Raw genomic sequence first — 22,953 nt, forward strand, 5'->3', positions numbered from 1 at the left:
CTCATCTCTGCACCCCAAATGCACCGTCTTTAGACAAACTTAAGCTAGAAGCACGCCTGTGAAATTCACTTAATGAAAGGGCTCAGATGGTATCAGAAATGTCCACCGACACTTTTTCCACATCCTTCTTCCATATTTCAGTGTTGCATGTGGGAATATGCTTATTTTATTGTATTTTATTTCAAACAAACAAAAGAAAAAATCAGTGTGAATGTGAGAAAAAGGGAGTGCAGAGAGCTTTGCGTGTCAACTTGTGTGGTTGGATGAAGTCTAACCATTCCTTATGGACCCATCTACTTTCTACAGACTGGAAGCTCATAGAGTCGTGTGTGTGTGTTACCACTCGGCTCGTGGAAGCAATTTTCCCTGCACTGGTGTTTAAAATATCCATAAAAACAAGTTTAACATGGTCCAGGCCACGGCTAAATAAGCTTGCGACTGCATGTCCCTTCGAGGTTTGAAGAATTAAACTTTGAAACGATATCCAGGGTCTAAACCACCATCTGCTGCTACATTCCGTGGCCGATGGATTACTTGGGAATTTAATTTTTTTCTCTCTCTCTCCTTTTTTTTTTTTTTTTTTTTTTTCCATTCTGAGTGTTAAGACACAACGAAAACAAACAAACAAAAAATCTATAGGTTGTAGTCCGGTGTGTGCTTATTCCCGAAGCTGGTGATTGCAGTGCACATATTGCCTATCTCTCCTATTAAACAAACAGCCACTCCAAGGGGAGGAGAGGGAAAGTCAAACAGCATAAAATAGCGCGGAGTTTTTTACCTAATTCAGCAGCCCTGTGACTACTTCCTTGGAAACAACGTGCTACTTGTGCCCTGACTCAAAGCCCTTAAACGGAAAAGGACAATCTGGGAAAGTTAATCATAAACTATTCGGTAATAATGTCCCCACAGGCAACCACTAACCTGCCTTGTAAATGTCTGGGCTTCTGATTTTGATCTCCCTCCTACCCACGTAAATACAGGAAGTAAGGACCAGGGAGGAGAATGGGGACACAGAGCTGGGACAGATCAGAATCAGGCCCAGGGGGGTCTGCATTACTGCCTGAAATCGGGAACTGGGACTCATTTCCCCAGGCTTTGGGAAAGAACTAGGGAGAGGAGGGTGCGGTAGGCTGGTCCCGCTTGTCCCACAGGCTACTTCTGGAGAGGTTTGTTTCTCTTTTCCGAATTAGAAAGATAAGAACGACCTTACCTGAAGAAGGAGCTGTGTGGGGATAGCTAAAAAAATCCTCCGCGTATTAATTGTCTCTTTTGAGACATGGTACACATTTCTGCTCTGAGAGACAATGAGTAACTGTGGTTAATGTAACAAATTTCCCTCAAATTGCTCTCCTGACAAGGTCCAGTATGCCTGATATTACCCGACTCAGGATGAGTTTTAATTATGGGCAAAAGTGTAGTGAAAAGAGCCTACCTATAAGAAACTCCACCTTTTATTTTCCTGAGGCTCAAGGTACGGATTTTACTGGAACTCTTCCATCAGTACTTAGTTCTTGTACCTGTACTTCTACTTTCACACCCTCCTCCCCCGCCTGAGGTAGGAGTGGCAGATATCTCACCCCGATGGGCTGTTATTTCCCTTCCTTCCAGATGAATGCAGTTTGAAAGATTTTTCGGGGGGCTCCAGTTACATTGTGGTGACCCCAAAGTAGATCCCGGTCTCAGGGAAGGGGAATGAGCAGCAGTTGCACCAGCAGCTCCCGGGGTGTAAAACGTGCGGCAGCAGGAGCGAGGCAGGCGTCCAGCTATTTTATGGGGGTTGAATATTATTTCAATGAGGGAGGCGGGGGGGGGGGGGGGGGGGGGGGAGTTAGTCTAGTAGCCAGAAAGTGGGTTCCCGAACACAACAATCAAACTTTATTTTAACTTTCCTCCACCTTCCCGTTTCAAAAGCACATACGCTTTTACTTTACAGGGGATCTAAATGCTTTATTAACTGCTGAGATTACAAACCTCATTTGAAATGGTGTTTTAGCCAGAGTGTACTTTTGGGTCTTGGAAAATTTCCAACATGTGTAACTTGTTTTTGCTTCTCTTCAGACAAGGAATTCCGTCCCCCCTCTCGACGCTCCCCCAACACACACACACGCTCCCTTTACGGATTTTTAACAGACGGCAGCATTCAAACTGAGAGCCAGCACAGGAAATGGCAAAGGTAGATCTTTCTGCTTTTAGGCTACAGAAACTTATTTCACTTTTTTTTTTTTTTTTTTTTTTTTTTTTTCCGGAGGCTCTACTCTTCAAGAGAGATTTTTTTGTTGCACTCTCATGAGTTTGTAAGGGTATGTGACTAACGTTTCTTTCTCTTAGACCCATGTAAAAGTATCATACATAAATTATTTGCTTTATGTAGAGTTTTTATTTCTGTTTCCTGTCTCTAAAAGGTTGTTGTTGTTGTTATTATTATTATTAATATTATTATTACTGAATGTTTTTATGGCCTAAAATAAACGCTCATCCCTTAAAAAGCTGGGTAACCTCTGAATCTGGTCTCCAGACTCTCTATAGCCATGAAGTTCACGCTCAGCTTTTATCCTCTCTAGCTTATCCTTATCGACTTCAAAAACCAAACTGAAAAGCGTAGAGAAAGCACTGCCGAAAGTAATGCACATTACACACCGATGACACGTTGGCCTCTGATTCTTAAGATTCTGATAGAACCCACCTAGTTCTGTCCTGTCCTCAGTGCAGGAGAAAGCTGCAGCCCCCAGTCTCCTCCACCTTCTTCATATCAGTGATAAAGAGGCAAAATTATCTGGAAGAAGGTGCCAGTTCTCATAAATGAGAATAACAGTCTTTTAAAAGTGGCTAAATATATTTCAGGCAAGAAATAAATTATCTTTTATTTTTTTTATTATGTCAAAACCTATACATCAGTAAAAAATGGCAGCTGAACAGACTTCAAACCTTCATATTTTGAAAGTATTTTGATCTTTTCAGCACAGAAATGGCAAGCCAAAGAGCTGTTTGTTAAGGATGAATTTTTGCAGCTGTATGTTTCAAAGGGAAGCACTATTTGGAAATGATTCCTTCTCTCTACCAACAATAAAGATTATTTATAAGCAGCATCTGAGTTCAGAAGCCTTTGGCTTTCCATTGCAAGCTGACAATACTTCAAATTTTTCATCACAGTCAAATACACTTGATGCTTATTCTGAAAGCAGGAAAAAGTTTCCACTTCAGACTTTTTTAATAACAATTTCCAGTTCCACTTCCCTTTACTAACTCTCAACAATCGCATATCTAAAATTAAGTCATCTAGTATGCAAAACGAGCAAAACTCATATCCTGTATCCTCTCGCTCAAAGATTCATCCCTGCAGCTGACTTTTAGATTCTGTTCGGAGATCACTGTCTCTTTGGCTCTTCCTTCTCTAAGTTTTTTTCAAACAGAAGAGCTTTTCATGCAATTTCTGATGGGCTCTATTTCGGGCTTTAAAGTATAAATGTCTACATAACACCACCGAAACAGACAACACCACACGACTTGGTCTCTCTAAGCGGGCAGATCCGGAATAAAATGGTAACTTGCCTTAAGCCCCATTCAGAAAAGGTTGCAAAGAGATGAGCTAGAGTATATGCATAAAAAATAAACTACTGAACAAACGGAAACCTCCAGAGAAGCAAAAGCAAATGGATTTTGCAGATCTTCTTGTGAGGTTTCCACCCACTAGGGATCTGAAAGCCCTTAGTTTCTGCCTCACAGCCATACTCATAAGAGTCTTTTCGGTTTGAATTTATATACTACAGAAAATTATATACTCACATGCTGACACAGTTCATCATTATTTATAGGAGGCGCACCAGGATTTTTTACAAGAATATATTTATTACAGGTAAGACATAGCCAATCTATCTAGCAGACAGAGAACAGGTGTTTTGCTTCAATTAACGTTCAATATTTTTATCTATACTTATTCAACACACTGATAACAACACGGCTGTTTATCCATCAGTTAGATAAACACTTTTCCATGAGCCAAGAGAGTTTAATCTCCACAACACACTTAAATCAGCCTTTTCCTTTTCCAAGCTCTCATAACATTTTCAGAATCCCTCCGAATTTGTTGTAAAATGGGTTGGTTAAAAACAAACAAACAAACAAACACTGAAAGGCAATAGAGCCGAGAAATACGACAACATGAGCAATCAGCTCGCATTTCGTGTCTGAAAACATGGGACCTTGAAATTTAAAAACTCCCTAAGTCATAAAGAAGTTAAAGAGAAGAATAAATACAATAGAAAAGTTGGAAAAACCAGGAATTCCACCCATCGCTCTACACAACCGTCTTTTCTGAGATGCACACTGTAGAAAAGCAGCGGTCCTGCCCCACTCTGCTCCCTGGTATGAATTCCTCTGCTTTTACTAGTTTAAAATCAAAGGGTATGAAGTGGAATTACTTTGGACTTAACCCAGCGAAAAGGAGAAGAAAGTTTGCAAGCCAGTGGGGAGTACTCACCTGGTCACATTTCCTCACGGAGGTCTTTGCAAGATCTTAGACTAGGGGCTGGAAAGAGCTGATCAACCAGTCCTCAAACCTCACCTTGGCTGGAGACTGGAGACTGGATCTGTTTCTCAAGAACAGAGAGAATTTTGCTCTGGCTGGGGTGCTCTTTCTACTTTGATTGATGCAAAAATTAAAAATAAATCTGACCTCCGGCATTAAGTTCCAGCTCTCTTTGCCCATCATGCTGACCCCCTTGTTTTTTGTGTTTGTTTGTGTGTTTTTTTTTTTTTTCTTATTTTTCTCATTTTAATTAAAATGAACAGCTTCTTAATAGCGCCTCCGTTAGAGTATCTCTGGTTCTGAACATGGGGAAATGTGTTCTTCCATCACGCTGCAGGACAGATACTCATGGAAAAGTACCGTTTATAAGAATAAACGAAAATCTAACGATTTGGGTGTCAGTATTCAAGCATCTTTATGATCTTCCTATATCAGTAAAACACCTGTGATAGCAATTTCATACATACTTTTTGTATAGATGCGGACATCGGGAGTCATGTACGCACACGCACACACGATATCATAGACAGAGAGAGGTGTAATAAATTTTTTCCTTGGTTTCAGGTGACTATTAACACATCCCAATGTTATTATTAGCCTGCTAATACAGACTTACATCCCTATATACTTCAGGAACGATTCGCAATCATTTATCATTGCTAGAAATCTCTTTGCCCTTCACATTAAATATCCTTCTGTTTTGGGGTGAGAAGAATAAGGACGGAGGTGTAATAGATTAAAGGAAGCGAATTGATCCAGACTGTTACAGCTGAAGTCCAGAGAAACACTTTTGTACTAATCATGCAGTGCACCTTTTCCTTAACCAACATTTACGACGCCATCAGATCATCTTGCAATAAACGCATTTGTCATAATAACTTCGTAAAACTGACCCTGCTACCCTGCATCAGATGGGATCGGAGCCGCACCGCACTATAGTCCCCTGTCAATCACTTACGTCGGTGCTGGCAAAAAAAAAAAAAAAGCGAGAGCACGAGAGTGAGAAAGAAAGAAAGGCAGGAACGCAAGAAGGAAGGAAGGAAGGAAGGAAGGATGGAAGGAAGGAAGGAAGGAAGGAAGGAAGGAAGGAAGGAAGGAAGGAAGGAAGGAAGGAAGGAAGGAAGGAAGGAAGGAAGGAAGGAAGGAAGGAAGGAAGGAAGGAAGGAAGGAAGGAAGGAAGGGAGAAAGAGAGAGAGAAAGAGAGAGAGAAAGAGAGAGAGAAAGAGAGAAAGAGAGAAAGAAAGAGAGAAAGAGTATTTCTAAAAACACACGGAAAATGCGCGAGGCCGGGGGTGGGGGGTTCACACACACACACAAGGCACATACATGCAGCTATGTGAGGTGTGGGTGTGTGTGTGGGGGGGGGGGTACCGTGACTGAAAATGCAAGGGATTCCTTTTTACCCCCTTTCTTTTCCACAGGCAATAAATTCAAGACTATAAAAATCAAAGAAAGCTAATGTAAGTTTTATTAAACTATTTAACCATCACAATTTTAAGGCATTCTGTAACAAAGCAGTATCAGTGGCACACTGTATTTTACTAGCCTTGTAAAGTTAAATGAAGGCTTACGGTTTCAGCAACATAGTAAACTATTTTAATCCAAGCAAAGCAATCCTGATATTATGTCGCAAAATACGTGAACATGTACTCATATATGGAGATATTTTTTAGATAGTATATATGTATAAAACCATGCAGTCTAAGACAAGCTTTGGAGGTATACAGGAGGTTGTGTCTCCTCAGCTCGATGGTCAAAGTAGTAATGTGTACATGCCAGTGACATTATAAATTTCATATTAAAACTTATTATTTTACCATGTTAACAATCCATTTTCCAATGCCAGAAGGTTAATTATTTATAACACCTTCCCCACCACTCTTACTACTTAGATCTCTTGTTTTTTTTGTTTGTTTTTTTTTTTTTTTTTTTTTTTTTACTTTTCAAAAAATGCATACATATCAGTATTTATGGATATATGCCTGTAATGGACACACACATTTATGTATGTGTATGAAATCACCGGGTGTGTGGTGGTCTGTACGTAGTCTGGCTTTTTGCTATCATACTCTGGAGCCCGAGTGGCAAAGCATAGCTTTTATCTGTTCCCCCATGATGGTTATTAAAGGCAAAGTGAGTACATCAGCATCTTTCTTTAAAAAAATAATAATATTAAAAAAAAAAAATCTTCCCCCCTCCTGGACCCCCCCAACCAAATGTTTCAGGAGCAAATCTGTGAAGGGATTTTAGCTATTAGCCCCAGCGCTGCCTATTTCGTGGCTTTTCTAAACTACTGACGTTTTGCAGCATTGCATAAACATAAAACAATCCATCCTTGATATGGAATGCAAGGGCGGATGACAGCGCAGCGCAGCCCCCTTGGCTTCGATTGATTTACGCCGAGACTGACGCTTTATCAGGCACACGAAAAAAGTTTGACCAATCATTTTGCTGGGAGCTCACAACACAGCAGCCCAACTGTACTTTGTTGGCTAGGAAGTTCGAGAAGGGGGTAGAGTACAAATCTAGATCTGTCCTATATATTTTTTTCCCTTCATTGAACCGTGCTTTGTATGATGTCTGAGAATGTCCATTTCTGGGACTCTTAGCAATTATTATGTCGACTCTATTATAAGTCATGAAAGTGAAGACTCGCCTTCAGCCAAATTTTCATCTGGGCAATATACAAGTTCCAGGCAAGCTGGGCATAATGAACATCTAGAATTCCCCTCTTGTAGTTTTCAGCCAAAACCTCCAGTTTTCAGCGCTTCCTGGACTCCTTTGAATCCACATTCTTCTGGTACCCTTCCTGCCGTCTACCATCCATATATTCAACATCAAAGCGTCCCATCTGATAGCAGGTATCTACGGAGCTGGCTGGATCCAGTGCCCAGAGCAGAGAACCTCCCCGGGCAGGGATCTGTTAAGGCAGAGCCGCTGCTGGGCCGTCCCGGGGATGTCCATAAACAGGGAACACAGGAGTACAATTTAGAAACTTCTGCTGCAAGGGAAGGGATCGTTTCCAATCAAAGGCCCAGCTTCGAGGACAATAAAGTTTGTGAAGGAAGCGAAGACAAAGACAGAACAGATCAAAGTAAGTTATAAAAGTGAGGAAGTAAACAGTATAAAAGCTGGAGGAGGTGCAATAAAATGGGACAATGCTGCATAAAGTTTAAAATCAGGGCTTAAAGAAAACTCTCAGATTGCTGATGCCAACATAAGGGGAGAGGTGGGGAGGGGAGAGGGGTGGCATTGTCTCTGCAGATAAATAAAAATAAAAATAAAAATGAGCATCGTCTCTGAGCAAAACAGAGTCCAGAGCGGACAAAAGCTGGATCAAGTCATCCTCTTTCCTACAGAGCGCTGACTCCGGCTGCAGAGATCACTTTTGTAAGCGGGAGCAAATTTGTGCGGGGTCTGTGTGTGAAGGGGAAGGAAAGGGGGAGAAAAAAAATGTCGGGGGGAAAGGTAGGGAAAGAGGAGCGGAGGGTTGCGATCGGGGGAGAACAAGGGGGGAAAGAGCGAAAATTACGGAGGAAAAGTTCACTTGAACGAAGTAAACAGCAGAGAGGTCTTTTCCATGCCCGTTGCTCTCATTTACCTCGGCAGATTCAGGAAGAGGCTCTCCTCCTCATACTTTTTCGTGTTTTTTGGTGGTGGTGGCAGTGGATTTCAGTGTTTGTTTTGTTGTTGGTTTTGGTTGTTGCTTTCTTGGGGGGGGGGGGGGGGTTATTTATATTTATTTGTTTGTTAAATGTTACGGTTCAGGGTATAACTATTTCACAGCCATATGATATTTCTTAGTTAAAAAAAAAAAAAAAAAAGAGGGGAGGGGGTGTCTCCAGATTAATTAGTTCTTAATTTGTAAGGTAGCCAGATAGGGGAACAGTTAAAATTGAGCATCTGCTTTTTCAGTGACCTGATTAAGTTTTTTGTTTGTTTGTTTGTTTTTTTCTGATCTACAATATAGAACAGAAAACCTTTCTTCTTGAAAGTACTTAATACTACTATAATTAATGCTATTATTATTATTATTAATAATAATAATAATATTATTAAAATTATGCGAAAGCATTTAAGTAAAAAAGAATCAGTACCTTCACCTCACGCAGTTTCGGTTGATACCTAGTTTCCATCTGAAAGGTAAAAGTGACCGAAAGCTTATGTTGGAGGTGAGAGAGAAACTTGGCTTCACCACCATGGTAAATATTTTGCAACGAAAGCCGAAGTTGTATAAACTTCCCGGCTGGAAATGGCAGAGAAACAGCCCCTGCCGAGGGTATAGCTCTGCAGAGTGTATGCAGGACACACTGTCACAGTCATTCTTTTTCCTCCTGAATTAACTTTTTTTTTTTTTTTTCCCCACCAACATGCAAGAGCAACAGAGATTGTTATTGCTACCATAGAATTAAAAATATTCTCAGTATATTCTCGAGCCTCGTGATTTCCTTTCCTCTGTGTCCGGGATGTTATGGTGACATTTTTTTCCTATCATTTAACTTGCACCATGCACGCGCACGCACACACACTCACACACAGGCGCGCGAAAAAGAAAGTCCTGTTCTATTGTACTGGGCAGAGATCCAGAACAAACTGCGACCGTGAGGTGAATGATTTGAAAGAATTAAATATCCAGGTTCTGTGCTCAATGTCCCTGAAATTGAATATATAAAAATCTTGTCCAAGAAAATGTTATTATGTTATAAGTAAGTGCAGGGACCCACGCTAAGAGGATGCTGTGTGGTTTCTATGGCATGTGGTTAAGATGCATATTTTGTTTTAAATAATAGTTTAATTTGGGGTAATGTTGAGAGCCTGCCAGGGCTGGAAGACGGAGCTGTTTTGCAGAAAGTGCTCCCACCAATTTCCCTGACTCTTTCAATTTTTGAAAGTATTTCACAATAATGAATCTCTACACTGTATATGGCACCGGGATCTGTTAATTTATTTGCCAGATTTTAAAGAGTGCATGTGCCAGAACTTCTACTAATTCGCTTGCCAGTTTAGGCACGTATATACAGTAAGTAGGTAAAACAATACTCGCATTTAAAATATCTCATATTTTACCGATCCAAGATATAACCAAAAAAATAAAATCAAACCAAATAAATGTCTGTTATGAAGCACAGCCCTCCATACCCATTAAAGGATGGGTAGCAGGATTAACAGTATCAATTATTAACAGCTTTCTTCCTCTTTAATATTTAATTCTGCATATTAGATTAAGTCAATTACATTAAGGAAATAGCCGTGCAAATTTGTAAGAGGCATTACTTACAATGGAAGATTAACCGGATTATTTTTTAAAAATATTCAATATATTTAATTTTACAAAGAGGAAATGTTCTGATGGGGCGCGTGTGTGTGTATGTATATATTTATAATGGTCCATTTAATTGGTGTAAAGGTTTATGGCTTCAGTCACAATTTCAGAGAACGAAAAGGAAATAAAATAGAAATACGTGGTCTGTCTATAAACCTTCATTTTGCTTTTCCAGTATTCAGTTACCCAACGGTCCTCTAAAATTTACATGTGATTAGTAAATGCTCTATTGTTTATCCCAAAAGGACTTCACCTTTGTGTGCAACCTTCCCATAGTACCTTCCCCAAGTACTGTGTCTGTGGGACTCATTTCTAAAATGTCGTGTCCTGTCCCGTCACCCCAACACCATCCCCCACTCCACCCCACCCCGGCTTGATTAGGTTTATTCCTGAAATGTGCTTTTTGCAAAAGATTCCCACGTAACTTCTCCCATACGCGAGAGTGACGGGCAGTCTGTTATTTATTTTTGGCTGCATTTCTCCCCTTCGAAGCAGCCCTGCAAATGTCCGTCTCTCTGCATAACACTGTCCAGATCTCCGGCAGGAGAGCGCAGCTAGCCCTCAGAGGATTTTTATGGTATCAAGACCATTTCTTGCCACATAGCAAAATAGGCAGAATTTATGAAAGTTTTTTTTTTTTTCAGACATCGTCTCAATACTCTTTGCCTGCACGCTGTGTCTGTAGGAGTGCATCTGGAGACACGTGGGAAAACACATCTGAATTATATATATAATTTTTGCATTGGTTTCTCTGAGTATAGCATATGGAACGCGCAGATAGGCATTATGCAAATCTGTAAGTGCATGTATGTGGGTGTTTTCTGGTATGGATAGACCTGGCAAAAAGTCGGCGGGAGCTCTGCTACTGGGTACAGAAGACACGTGTGCACCCAAACATACATGTGCGCAAGCATGTATGTGCAAGTGAGCATGTGTGCGCAGACATGTATGTGCACACAGACACACGGGGAAATCTAACGCGCTGCTGCTTCTTGCCTGCAGCCCAGACCCCCACCCGCGGAGGCGCAGGGGACGGGCGCGGCAGCTTTTCGGGACTGGGGCACCCCCCACATCCACGCGGGTTTGTTCGTCCTGACGATGCTCTACTATTATCATAGGGCCTCTGCTGCCAGCTCATATCTCAGTGAGCATTTTTCACTCGGGTGTGCATATCCGTATGTATAATCTTAATATTTGATGGCATGATTAAAACCTTCTGAGAAACACTCAAGCTGCATCGTATTGATCTTGCTGCTTTTCTTTCAGCCAACCCAGCTGCCAGCTGGCTTCACGCCCGTTCCTCCAGAAAAAAGCGATGCCCTTACACGAAATACCAGACCCTGGAACTAGAGAAGGAGTTTTTATTCAATATGTACCTGACGAGGGACCGTAGACATGAAGTGGCCAGACTCCTCAACCTGAGTGAGAGACAAGTCAAAATCTGGTTTCAGAACCGAAGGATGAAAATGAAGAAAATGAACAAGGAACAGGGCAAAGAGTGAAAACCAGAAAAGCAGCACCCCTCCCTCCTTCCCCAGCCTCTGCGGCCGCGCATCCGAACTGTAGTGCTAACATACAAATAACCCAAACAACGGGAAATCCTTCCCATTTCCCATCTCCACCTTTGCATGCGAGATGTTGCTTATTATTTTTATCTTCCTAGTGTTGTCACGTATGAGGCAACTTAGCAAAAACTGCAGCTCCTCCTTGGAGACACATGCTGGGTTTTTCTATTTTCTTGTTGTCTTTCTCTATTATCTTTTTATTATTATTATTATTATTTTATTTTTTCTTCTCCCTACAGCGTTACATAGACACAGGCTCCTGTCTGAGCAGCAGATTTCTCTGCTTGCATTTTCTCCATGGAAGGCAAGACGGCAAACAAAACTGGCCACAAACAGCTCTGGTCCAAGCTTCCACCAAACCACGCTGTCTTTCTTTATCCACGTAAGGACAAAGATTCTCTACAACACTCACAGCACCCCGGTGCACGCAGGCACACAAACACACAGACATACAAACGTTGAGGTGGCCAAGGAACCAGACGATTTAATTAAACTACTGCAAGACAGACACATTCGTAAGACTTGCGTTTAATTGCACCCAACAAATCATTTTCAATTCGTCAACTTTACACTGGACAAGTCGGTTAGTGACAGCCCAACTCCCAGCTGCGCTGGGTTTCTTTATTTCTTTTTCATTTTCTTTTTCTTTTTCCTTTTTTTTTTTTTTTTTTTTTTCCGGTTGGTTTTATTATGCGGGATTTTTATTTCAATCTTGTCATGGCAGATATGTGACTTTGACCTGGAAGTTTAGTAGGATCTTTACAGGCAAACATCCTCATCTGGTAGCTTTATATTGGGTCACTTGGAAGAGGAGAAAAGACGAGGAGGGAGACGAGAGTGCGTGTGGGGGGCACTCTCAGAGCCGCATTGTAAATTATTTAGGAGAAAAGGGGGCGGAAGAACCCCTGCCAACTTATTCCTAACTTTTAGAGGACAGGAAGAATGGGATTTTCTAGTTAAAAAACTACCTTAGTAGAGCTGTAAGAGTGGGAAAGGTTGTGTTCTTAGTGCTAGCATATTTATAATTTATTGTGAATTGACTTTTCCTAAAGCAGTAGGCTGTTGCAGAGATAAAGTGCCAACCATAGAGTGTGTGTATTTCTTCCTCCTCCTGTTTGACGAGATGCTTTTAATACTCCGGTGTTGTGTTTTTTTCGCCTGCTCCGTGGTGAAGCGAGCTCACGGCATGTTTTCCCACTGCGACCCCGTTCACTTCGGGGCCCGGTGCCTGGCCGGCCCCGGGGCCGCCACCTCCCCTGGGAGGGAGCCCCGGCCCGCGGGTGGCACCGGGGGCTGCGGCGGCTCCGCGGCTCGGCGCTCACCCACCCTTTTCCCGAAGAGCATCCAGTGTAACAAATATAGACCCTGATTGTTTACAAACGAGGTCTTATGTCATGCCGGACGGAGCTGGTTTCTCATCTGACAGATCCGCTGGAGGTTTCTCTGAACCGCCCGTGAGGGACTGGTTTTCCTTTATCTCTGTAAGACTTAACTTTGTTTTGGGAAGGGGGGGAGGGAGAGGGTGGCGGGTGGGTTAGTACGAGTTGATTACATGGTGGCTATTGTAAAATGTGTTTGTGGTTGTGTTTCTGTGAATGTTGAAGCTCGTTTTCTGTCTCTATTGTGGCTTTTAAGTATACAAAGAGTTCTTCAGTTGTTAGTTGATGGAAAATACCGAAATAAACCTCTCTCCTTTTTTTTTTTTTTTTTTTTTTTTTTTTTCTTCGTGTGCAAATTTGTATATTTAGCTGCCAGGAGGCTTTCTAGGAACAACGCAAGTGTAAGGTAGCTTGTTTTAATTGGGTGAATGGGTGGGGAAGAGAAGACACATCGATTTCTGTTGTATATGTTAACGAATCAGTGCAAATCTGATTTCATAAGCTACTAACTTGTGTATCCTTAGCATTAGTTTTTGAGACCACTTTTATCTGATATAAACAGAGATTGCCCTGGGAGGAAGTGATGGGAAGATCTCCGTTTTTTCCTTTTTTTTTTTTTTTTTTTAACTATTTTTTCCCCCAAGTGTTCCTGTTTTATTTTGTTTGTTTCTTCTTTTCATGATCCAGAGATAAGAAACAAGTAGCTGCACCTCGGTGCACCGAAATTTACACCAATTCAATTCCTTATAAAAGGGAAAAAAAATCTTTCACTCGACCAGAAACCAGTGTGTAAGACAATTTCTCAGAAAGTTTGTTTTAATGCCTAAACTTTCTCTTTTGAAGCTTTCCATCTTTTAGTAGCTCCTCTGGGGCTTCAAAACTTAGGGGGCTTCAAAATTTAATTATCATGTTGCCAGAGAGAGAGAAACTTAACTAAACTTCACCCTGTGTCAAAATATCTATACTCCTTCCTCAAAACTAAATTAAGAAAAAAGCTGTTGCAGATATTCTGAGCTGAAAAAAAAAATGGCGGCAGGATCATTTCTTTAAATCCGAATTTATTAAAAAAAAAAAAAAAAAGAAAGAAAGAAAGAAAAAAAAAAAGAATATGAAAAAAATAATTAAAAAGATGATTAGATGTGTTTATCTACCTAATTATTTCAGTTTTATTTGATTCTTCTCAAGGGTGAATGAACTTCTAGATCTGCTTCTTGCTAGGTTTATATATTCCTCATTTTTGGAACTGAGCTTGCAGTTCACTAAATACACATTACTATATTTTTGAGAAGTGTACCCATGATTTAATTGATGTTTGCAACCCATCGGACACTAGAATTTAGAAACGCTTTTCACTTTCTTTAGAGTTGTGGTAAAGAGCAGATATTTTTAAAACAACAACATAAGGTTCTTTTAAAATAGAATTTAAAATATTAGTTCATTTTATTAGGAAATATACTTTAAAAATGTTGGAAAAACTGTCTTCTGTAGCATCAGCCTGGATGTATTTTCTACAGATGTTTAATGCTCCAGAATAAAAATCGATTTTAGAACAACAGTACCTATATGTCATTGTGTTATACTGCTTCGTCTAAAATTTCATAAATATTTTCATTGCGTTTTTCTGCGTTCTTTAGTGTCTCGTTAAATGTATTATAAGAATCAATTTTTGCTTAGGTTAAAAATACGTCCAGAGACAAATGGAAATAATTCCTTTCCAGTGTAGCAAGTGCTTATTCGGTCTTTTGCAGATTTTATGCGTTTCTAAATCTTTTTTTTTTTTTTTTTTTTTTTTTTTTTTTTAAGTCAGAGATCGTTAATCTCTTATTGCATTCACCGCTGTTTATTTGTTTGTTTGTTCTTTTTTGAGGTTTTAACTTTTGCATTCTTGCATCAGCAAGATCTACTTCTGGGGACCAGAAGTAGAAGTGCACAGTGGGTAGGCTTTATTTTACTTTCTCTCTGCTTTATACTTCTACTTCCCTATGAAAACTTTGCTAAAGAAAAAATAGAAAACCAAAACAAACAGTGAGAAACCCCACCCTGCCTTCCCTGCTTGGCATCACCTCTGATTTGACACGCGATTCCTTTTTTCAAGGACTCTTTTAGCGGTTACTGTAATTTCGTCTCTAAGTTCTTTTGATAATTTGTTGCTTGAGAACAAATACAAACTCCTGGAAAGTGTTTCCACCTATATATTAAAAACAACGACAAACAAACAAATAAACAAAACCTAATACATCAACAAATATACAAACAACAAATGAGACCTGCTCAACCCTACAGGAAGCAGGTATTGAGAAACATAACCGAGAATCTTTTTTTCCACTAATTTTTAACATAATGGGCGCTCTAAAGGGCAATATTTCACTTCTTTAAAAAATCCTTTCTTTGAGGAAGCTCTGAAAAGAAAACAAAAGAAGAAAAAAGATACTTGGAGCTTATTGAGGGAAGAGAGAGAAAGGGAAGTAACTTGTCATAAAAAAAGGAAAATTCAGTGCAGTGTGCTGCAATAAAAGAATATGACCGCTATAAAACTTTATAGGGTATAAATTTCTGAAGGTTAAGGAACTAAACGGCTGTAAAGCAAACAGTGCAAGAAAACTTTCAGGAACTCCTAAATTACTACAACGACTTGGGAATGTGGGGAAACCCAACGTGTAAAAGCTCTTGTTTCTGCTTCAGTCACATACAAAGTTCACCTCCTTTTTATTTTCCCTATGGGAGGGGGTAGGTTAAAAAATAAGAAAGGGGGGGGGGGGATAAAATGTGGGGAGGGACTTTTGCTAATTTATTCTTCTCTTGCAGTTTCTGTGAAAATCCAGCACTCTGGATTATACCCTTTGTTATTTTGCTGTTGTTGTTCAGTTTTATTATTATTATTATTTTCCTTTAAAGCAATTCCAGGCTGCCAGAATGCTGAGCCGTGTGTACAATAACACCACCACCACACAGATGCACCCCCCACACTCACACACTAAGTTCTGGCGAGACGTCTGGGCTTGGGAAGCTCTTTATCGGTTTACAGCTCCGGCCTTCCCCCTCCAGAGCAGAATGATCAATTGTTTAGTCTCGGAATTTGAAACAATAGAGGTTTTCAAAAGCAACCCCATTTTGTCTCTTTTATTGCTAGTAGAGTGACTGGATGGTGAAGCTTTCGCATCGCAGAGAGCGCTTTCAGCGCTGAGCGGTGCAGAGGAAGAAGCTAGCTCTCCTCTTTCTCACTCCTTTCGCTCCTCACCGCCCTTCGCGGTGGCGGTGCCCCGGCCCTCGCGGGCCCCTCTCCGCAGGCCCGGAGGGGGAAGCACCGCGGGGCTGCGGTGCCGCCAGGGGCCGCGCGGTGGCGCCATTGCTCCACGAGAGACGCGCGGCTCCCGCGCGCCGCCGCGGGGCTCCTCGAAACACCTTGATTGGATTAGCGGCAGCGGCCGGGCTGTTCGCTACGGGCATGAATAATCCCGAGGCATAAAATATAGGGTTAATTATAGCTATTTTTCCGATTTTATAGGTTACATCTATTTTTTTTCTCTGCGAGGGTAAATTATGTGAGGCTAAAAGAAAAGGGGGGGGTGTTAATCTCGTGGCTCTGTGCTGGGATGCAATGAGAGGTGGGACACGCATCTATTGTAAATGTTCGTTAAAAGGGAGAAAAAAAGTCATTTTGTTTTCTGAGAGTTTGGATGGAGGTGGGAGGACAGCTTTATTATCTCAAACCAAAGATTTACGTTTGAAGTACTGGAAAAGAGAGTGGCTCAAAGATTTCGGGAAGAAAGAAGCACATACAAAATCAGGATATTTTTCCTTGGCTATTTAAATTGGCCGTTAGGATGGTTTGCGCTTTCTCATCTCTTTATTTTATTTTATATGTTTTAGCTTTCTTAGCCATCGCCTAAAAATGGGATATACCTTTTAGAATTTGAGCTTTTTTTATATACTTCCTCCTCCTTTTGGTAGAACTGCCGCTGTTTCTTGTCTTCATTAATAGGCTTCAAAATGCTACAATATAGTAAATTAACCTAAACTGCTGTGATCTTACCATGTTTTGTTTTGCGTATAAATACTCCAAAGATGCTGCACCAGCAAAAAAAATGTAAAATTTTAACTCTATTAGTTCACTTTTTTGTGGGACATCTTTTTCTTCATAATTACAAGACAGTAATTATTCAGACATTGCAATCCTTATATTCAGCTACAACTAGCACAGAAAGAAAAGATGGCAAATATTTCAACATAGTTTTTCATTCAAATTATTATAACAATGCATTTTCTGAATACATGCTCCTCCGAAGATACACAAGAAAATATGCCCATTTCCCGATATGCAGTATTCTGGTGAATAATGTAACAAATTAAAACTATGCACGCAACAGAATAGGAATCATTGCCCAAGCGATTTGATATGTTGTTTAAAGAGTCAAAGTTTAAACATCTCAAGACTCTATTTAAATCCTCTAAAATGAAATACAAATGTAAACAGATACAGATGAAAAAAAAAAAAAAAAAAAGAGAGAGAGAGAGAGAAATACTACCCTTGTGCATTCATTAAAATGCAGAGCAGTGAAAAGTTAAGGTTTACCTAGCAAAAGGTTTGGGGTTCCTTCCTTTCTCTCTCTCACACTTTCTTTCTTTCTTTCTTTCTTGTCAATTCTCAACAAATCTTTTCTCCACTGGGTATTTATAAATTATCTTCTCTCTCTCTCACACATACACACACACGTGCACATAGATGCACACTTGTTTTTTCTTATGATAGAAACATTTTCCTTTCCTCAGGAATCTGAGTACAGTATATGAATGATTTAAGATCAGCTATTGATTTCTGGTGCATTGATGAGTTACCATCACTTCATGACCATAAAATTCTACTGCACTTGATAAAATGTGAACTTCCAAGAGCAACTTCCCTCAAGCCTTCCCATGCTCCATATATGAATGGGAACGGCTGCTATTTTTTATTTAATAAACTTCAATAGATGTGAGTACGCCTGTAAACACCCATAGAAGAACATAAATTATTTTCTAAAAATCCTTTAGTCAATTCAAGGTTTTGCTTTCTTGAAAATTCTAGTATCGAGCATCCCCACACCACGCTGTTTATTTCTATTTACTTATGTGCACCATTTCTAGGTTTTTATGTTCAATGATGAAACCAAAATCTGCTCAATCGACAATAAAAGTGTTGAGAAAAATAAAATGTTAACTTGTCTTTTAGGGGGGAAAAGCCTTAATTATACCACTGCAAGTACTTCAACCACAATAATTACTTGAAAAGGCTCTTAGACTCGGCTGAAATTATCCCTACACAAAATAAACGAAACGTATTTACTTAAATTATTTCTCTAAGGGTGGTTTTAAAGTTTTATTCCGTTATTATCTTTTCTTTCTTTCTTTCTTTCTTTCTTTCTTTCTTTCTTTCTTTCTTTCTTTCTTTCTTTCTTTCTTTCTTTCTTTCTTTCTTTCTTTCTTTCTTTCTTTCTTTCTCTCCGTCTTTTTGTCTACCTTAATTCCTTGCTTATTCCCACTGCCAATGCAAGTACTTTTTACCAAAGCCCAACAAAGCGAGGACTTGTACTCTTTTTCTTGTGGACAGTTGAAAATTGTCCTTCAGCTCAAGGCAGGCAGGAGTAAAAACGTTCTTTATTCACCTTTCCGTGTCAATACTGCGCAGATGGATACAATGGATTTCAGCAGAAATCTACCTAGGGAAAAGGGAAAACAAAAATAAATGTTTAGAAGAGTGTCTTTGACTTCTACTGGAGGTTGAAGGATTGGAAAATAGAGATGGCAATGCAAGGGGCTTGGAGAGGCGTCGTGGGTGTTAGGCACGCTGGGACAGCATTTAAGTTGGGAGGGTTTGGTGTCGTTATTAGCTGAAATACGTCTCTGTAATATTTGCTGACTGCGATAAATGAATTTCAAAATCTACCCCCTGTGTGTTTAGACTGTGGACATTTGCAGCGTTGGCATCTTAGGGGTAAGTTTACTTCGTTCTTAACAAATGTCAATAAAATAGAAAGCCTCTATCTTATTTCACTTATCCCATCCCCCTTTTCTCCCTACTTTTCATAAGTATCATGAAAAAAAAAAAAAAAAGTTATTGGGGACGGGGTGAGGTAGGGAAGCAGCCATCAGTTACTGACCATAAAGGTTCTGTTCTGGATGTGATAAGCGAAACAATACTTTTAGTTTGTAATCATCCCCAAACACATCTTGAACAACTCCTCTGTGTGAGCTGGGCACCGGGGAGGAGGCTGGGAGGGGGCTAGGAGAGAGATTCAAAAAGTCAATGTTATATATGAAAAACTATAATCGTTTTAATTCAATATTGACACCTCAACATCTCGCTGTAATGCGGACGGGTCCAATCGAAACCTCTGTTTTATAGCAGTAGAGGAAAGAACTCGTAAAATCCTAACGGCTTTTATGTAGTGCGGTATAAACAACAACAACATCCCCGGCTTTATGGCATTTTATAGTTTGTTAAACAGTTTACAGCCTTTTTTGGGGCTATTACAAATGCAATTCCCTTCATGTGATAGTTAAACCTTTATCAATAATAAGGAAATTGATCATTAAAATGTTAAATATGACTACCTCGTTTGTTTTAAAATATGTTTAGGGTAAGAAGCTGTATGATTTGATAACTTGTATTAAAATACCAATTACATTTATAGGACCTTTTAAAACTGGTAGCAATTAAATCGTGTTCTTTTACAGTTTTCCAAAGCGACCCTGACATTTAAAAAGGCTAAAACTGCCTCGTTAAAATTTTGAAATTAACGACTGAGAGCGCCTCTCTTTAATTTTCCAGCACTCCCCAAAAAATCAATCTTTTGGGTGGTCTAGGTATGTGATTTGTTGTGAGGCGAGAGATATCTCATTAATGTAGGTAGTTAAACATATTTAATCCGTATATTCACCCCACCTCCTTCTCCCTCTCTCTCTCGCTCCCTCTCCCTCTCTCTCGCTCCCTCTCTCTCTCTCTCTCTCTCTCTCTCCCCCCCTCGCTTGCTTTTCCTTCTTTATTCTCTCACACTCTTCCTTTCACAATCATGCAGTGCAGAGTCCGTGTGGAGTAAGGAGAAGCCAATAGGATGAGGTTTTGGTAATAGATGCAAATGATCATGAAAAGACACTGCAAAATATGAAACAACTCATTTGCGCTGAAGTAAATCACTGAAAACTGTTTATGAACTGGCATCTCTTCTTGGAAATGTAAAGCGAGAACTCTTTAAGTGGCGATTTTTTTTTTTTTTAGGGGTGGGGGGGAGGAAAGAATTCAATATCATGCAGGCTTAGAGTTTTGATTATATCCTCCTTTTATATTCCTGGAAAACACAAACTGTCGTTGCTTAGCATCTGAGCGCTTTCTTTTTTTGCTGATAGATTCCCGTGGTCAGGTTTGGTTGGCTACTTCTTCTTTTTTTTTTTTTTTTTTTTTTTTTTTCCTCCTCCGAACAAATATTATTATTTAAATTAAGATGAGCTCTTATTTTGTCAACTCACTCTTCTCCAAATACAAGACCGGGGACTCCTTGCGTCCCAATTACTATGACTGTGGGTTCGCTCAGGATCTTGGGGGCAGACCCACGGTGGTGTACGGACCCAGCACGGGTGGCACCTTCCAGCATCCGACCCAAATCCAGGAGTTTTACCACGGAGCATCCTCACTCTCCAGCTCCCCTTACCAACAGAATCCCTGCGCCGTGGCGTGCCATGGGGACCCCAGCAACTTCTATGGCTACGACCCCTTGCAAAGGCAGAGCCTCTTCAGCGCCCAGGAGTCGGACTTGGTGCAGTACACGGACTGCAAGCTTGCTGCCAGCGGCCTTGGAGAGGAGGCGGAGAGCTCGGAGCAGAGTCCTTCTCCGACCCAGCTTTTCCCCTGGATGCGACCGCAAGGTGAGGCGAGATGGAAAGGACAGCGAAGGAGTGTTTCCAGAGCCCATAAAGTATCCCTTTCTCTTTCTTTATTTCTTTATTTCTTTCTCTCTCTCTCTTTTCTTTCTCTCTCTCTTTTTCTTTCTGTCTGTCTGTCCCTCTTTCTTTCTGTCTTTTTCTTTCTCTCTTTCTTTTGCTCCCTTTTTCTTCCCCAGTGACTGTATTTTACTGCTTTATGAGGGTAAACTTTTGCACTTGTAAATTGCTTTATAGTTTAATTACCCTGAAGGAGACCTTTTCTTCTGGGGGCTCAGCGAGCCGGGCTTTCAGTGGAAGGAAGCATCCTTAAAGTTTATGGCACTTTTACAGCCTTAAAAAGACTCTCATTTTCTGTTTTGCGTTTGATTGGGGATTTTGGTCGTGCTGCTTGCTCTCCCTGGGCTGCAGCTCTTTTTTTGTGTGGGCAGCCTCCTGGATCCTAGGGAGCCAGAGTATGTTGTGTTGTTCGGGTAATAATGAGTGTACAAGTGAAGGCTTTAGCTGAGCTGCTTGTAGTGGGCTTGTGTGTGACCCTCCCCCTCCTCCGCCACCATCACCCTTTTCCTTTATAACCATCTTCCCTTTTATAATGTAATACAACAGTCTTTCCTTCTCCCTGTTTGCTTCCTGCCTTTGCTTCTGCGAGTCCTTTCTTCCTCCCCCTCCCATGTGTATGTGTGAGGGGGGAGTGAGTGTGTGTGTGTGTGTGTGTCTGCGAGTCTGTGTCTCTGTGTGTCTGTGTGTGTGTATACGCCTATTCCCGAGCCTGGTTTATGTATCTTTCAACCTCCTTCTCTTCTTCCCCTTTCCACCCAACCTTTGCAATTCCCCAGCAGCCGCTGGACGGAGGAGGGGGAGGCAAACCTACAGCCGCTACCAGACGCTGGAACTGGAGAAGGAATTTCTATTTAATCCCTACCTGACCCGCAAACGGAGGATCGAGGTCTCGCATGCCCTGGGATTGACAGAAAGGCAGGTCAAAATCTGGTTCCAGAACAGGAGGATGAAATGGAAAAAGGAAAACAACAAAGACAAGTTTCCCAGCAGCAAATGCGAGCAGGAAGAACTGGAAAAACAGAAAATGGAAAGAGCCCAGGAGGTGGACGAGGAAGGGGAAGCACAGAAGGTGGACAAGAAATAAAAGGATTTTTAAGGACTGAAAGGCAAGCGCTGCTGGGGTGGAAGAGCCCCTAAGCCCCACATTAATGGTAGTTAATGTAAGGGAGGGGTGGGAAACAACAATGCATAGAAAAGAGAAAGAAAAGAAGAAAAAAAAAATAAACATTTTATTGCTGTAAAACAATATAGCTGTAAGCACCACTTTCCTGATTATCCTTTGAAACAATGAACAGTATGCAAAAGTGGTCTGGAGGTCTCTCCTGCCTTTTGCCAGTTATTAACTAGTGGTAGTGTAACGCAATAGCTTATGTAAAACATGACTGTGAATTTTTTTCTCTCTCTCTCTCTCTGTCTTTCTGTCTCTCTCTTCTTTCTTGGGGGGTGGGTTGGTTAACATAGCTTTCAATGCTATAGAAGTTATGTGGAATTACATTTGTGCACTTTTTTTAAAATTTCCACTTTTTTTGTTGTGGTTTATCTGTATGTACTGGAGGTAGCGATTGACACAAACATCCCAACAACATGAAACTGCCTATTTATGCTACAGTTATCTCTCTCTTTCTCTCTTTACTTTCCTTACTTCTGTTCTTTTGTTCGTTTCATTTTGTTTTGCTTTGTTTTGTTTTCGATTTTTGAATGTCTCTTAAAAAAAAAAAAAAAGGAGAAAAAAAAAAGCATAAAAAAGCGTTTTCCTCTCCTTTAGTTAGCATGCGCACAGTGAAGCAAGTTGTAAAGTGATCTTTAGGTTAACTGTGAAAAAGAATGTATACTGTATACGTGAATTACTTTATTGGGGGAACTAATGATATATTTTGTTGTTCTTTCATCACTTTGTTCTATTGTCTAAACCTGGAAGCAGCGGAAGAAAGTTACAATAAAGTTTACAAGCGAGAATTCCGTGACATCATTCTTTTACCCTGCTCCATTTCCTCCAGGACCACTTTGATAGAAAGGAAATAAAAGTCATTGTGTCGGAGCTGCAGCCTTCGCCATCAAAGACTTCTTCGCCTGTAGAGATGCTGGCAGGCTGGATCGCTGCTAGGACAGGCAGAGGCAGTGGCTGGGGCCGGAGAGCTGTATGGGAACCGTGGAGAAGGGGCGGGGGGGTGAGGGGGGCAACTGCGA

The 22,953-nt window shown here is 40.6% G+C and overlaps 2 protein-coding genes across 3 annotated transcripts; both read left to right on the forward strand.

The window, feature by feature from the left end:
- Window positions 1-7,111: 7,111 nt before the first annotated feature.
- Window positions 7,112-11,350, forward strand: HOXB9 (homeobox B9; the record flags this gene model as incomplete). The annotated part of the gene is made up of 2 exons (XM_084300978.1): window positions 7,112-7,619; window positions 11,115-11,350. 2 exons carry the CDS (start codon window positions 7,112-7,114, stop codon window positions 11,348-11,350), a joined length of 744 nt encoding a protein of 247 aa, XP_084157104.1.
- Window positions 11,351-20,270: 8,920 nt separating this feature from the next.
- Window positions 20,271-21,850, forward strand: HOXB8 (homeobox B8; the record flags this gene model as incomplete). Of its 2 annotated transcripts, none has more annotated exons than XM_084300914.1 (2): window positions 20,271-20,691; window positions 21,543-21,850. In XM_084300914.1, 2 exons carry the CDS (start codon window positions 20,271-20,273, stop codon window positions 21,848-21,850), a joined length of 729 nt encoding a protein of 242 aa, XP_084157040.1. The 2 variants fall into 2 exon arrangements, with proteins under 2 accessions (XP_084157040.1, XP_084157041.1); XM_084300915.1 differs by having other exon boundaries at window positions 21,546-21,850.
- Between the last annotated feature and the right edge of the window lie 1,103 nt (window positions 21,851-22,953).

Source organism: Netta rufina (genome assembly GCF_964035555.1).
Source record: "Netta rufina genome assembly, chromosome: 24".
NCBI lineage: Eukaryota > Metazoa > Chordata > Aves > Anseriformes > Anatidae > Netta > Netta rufina.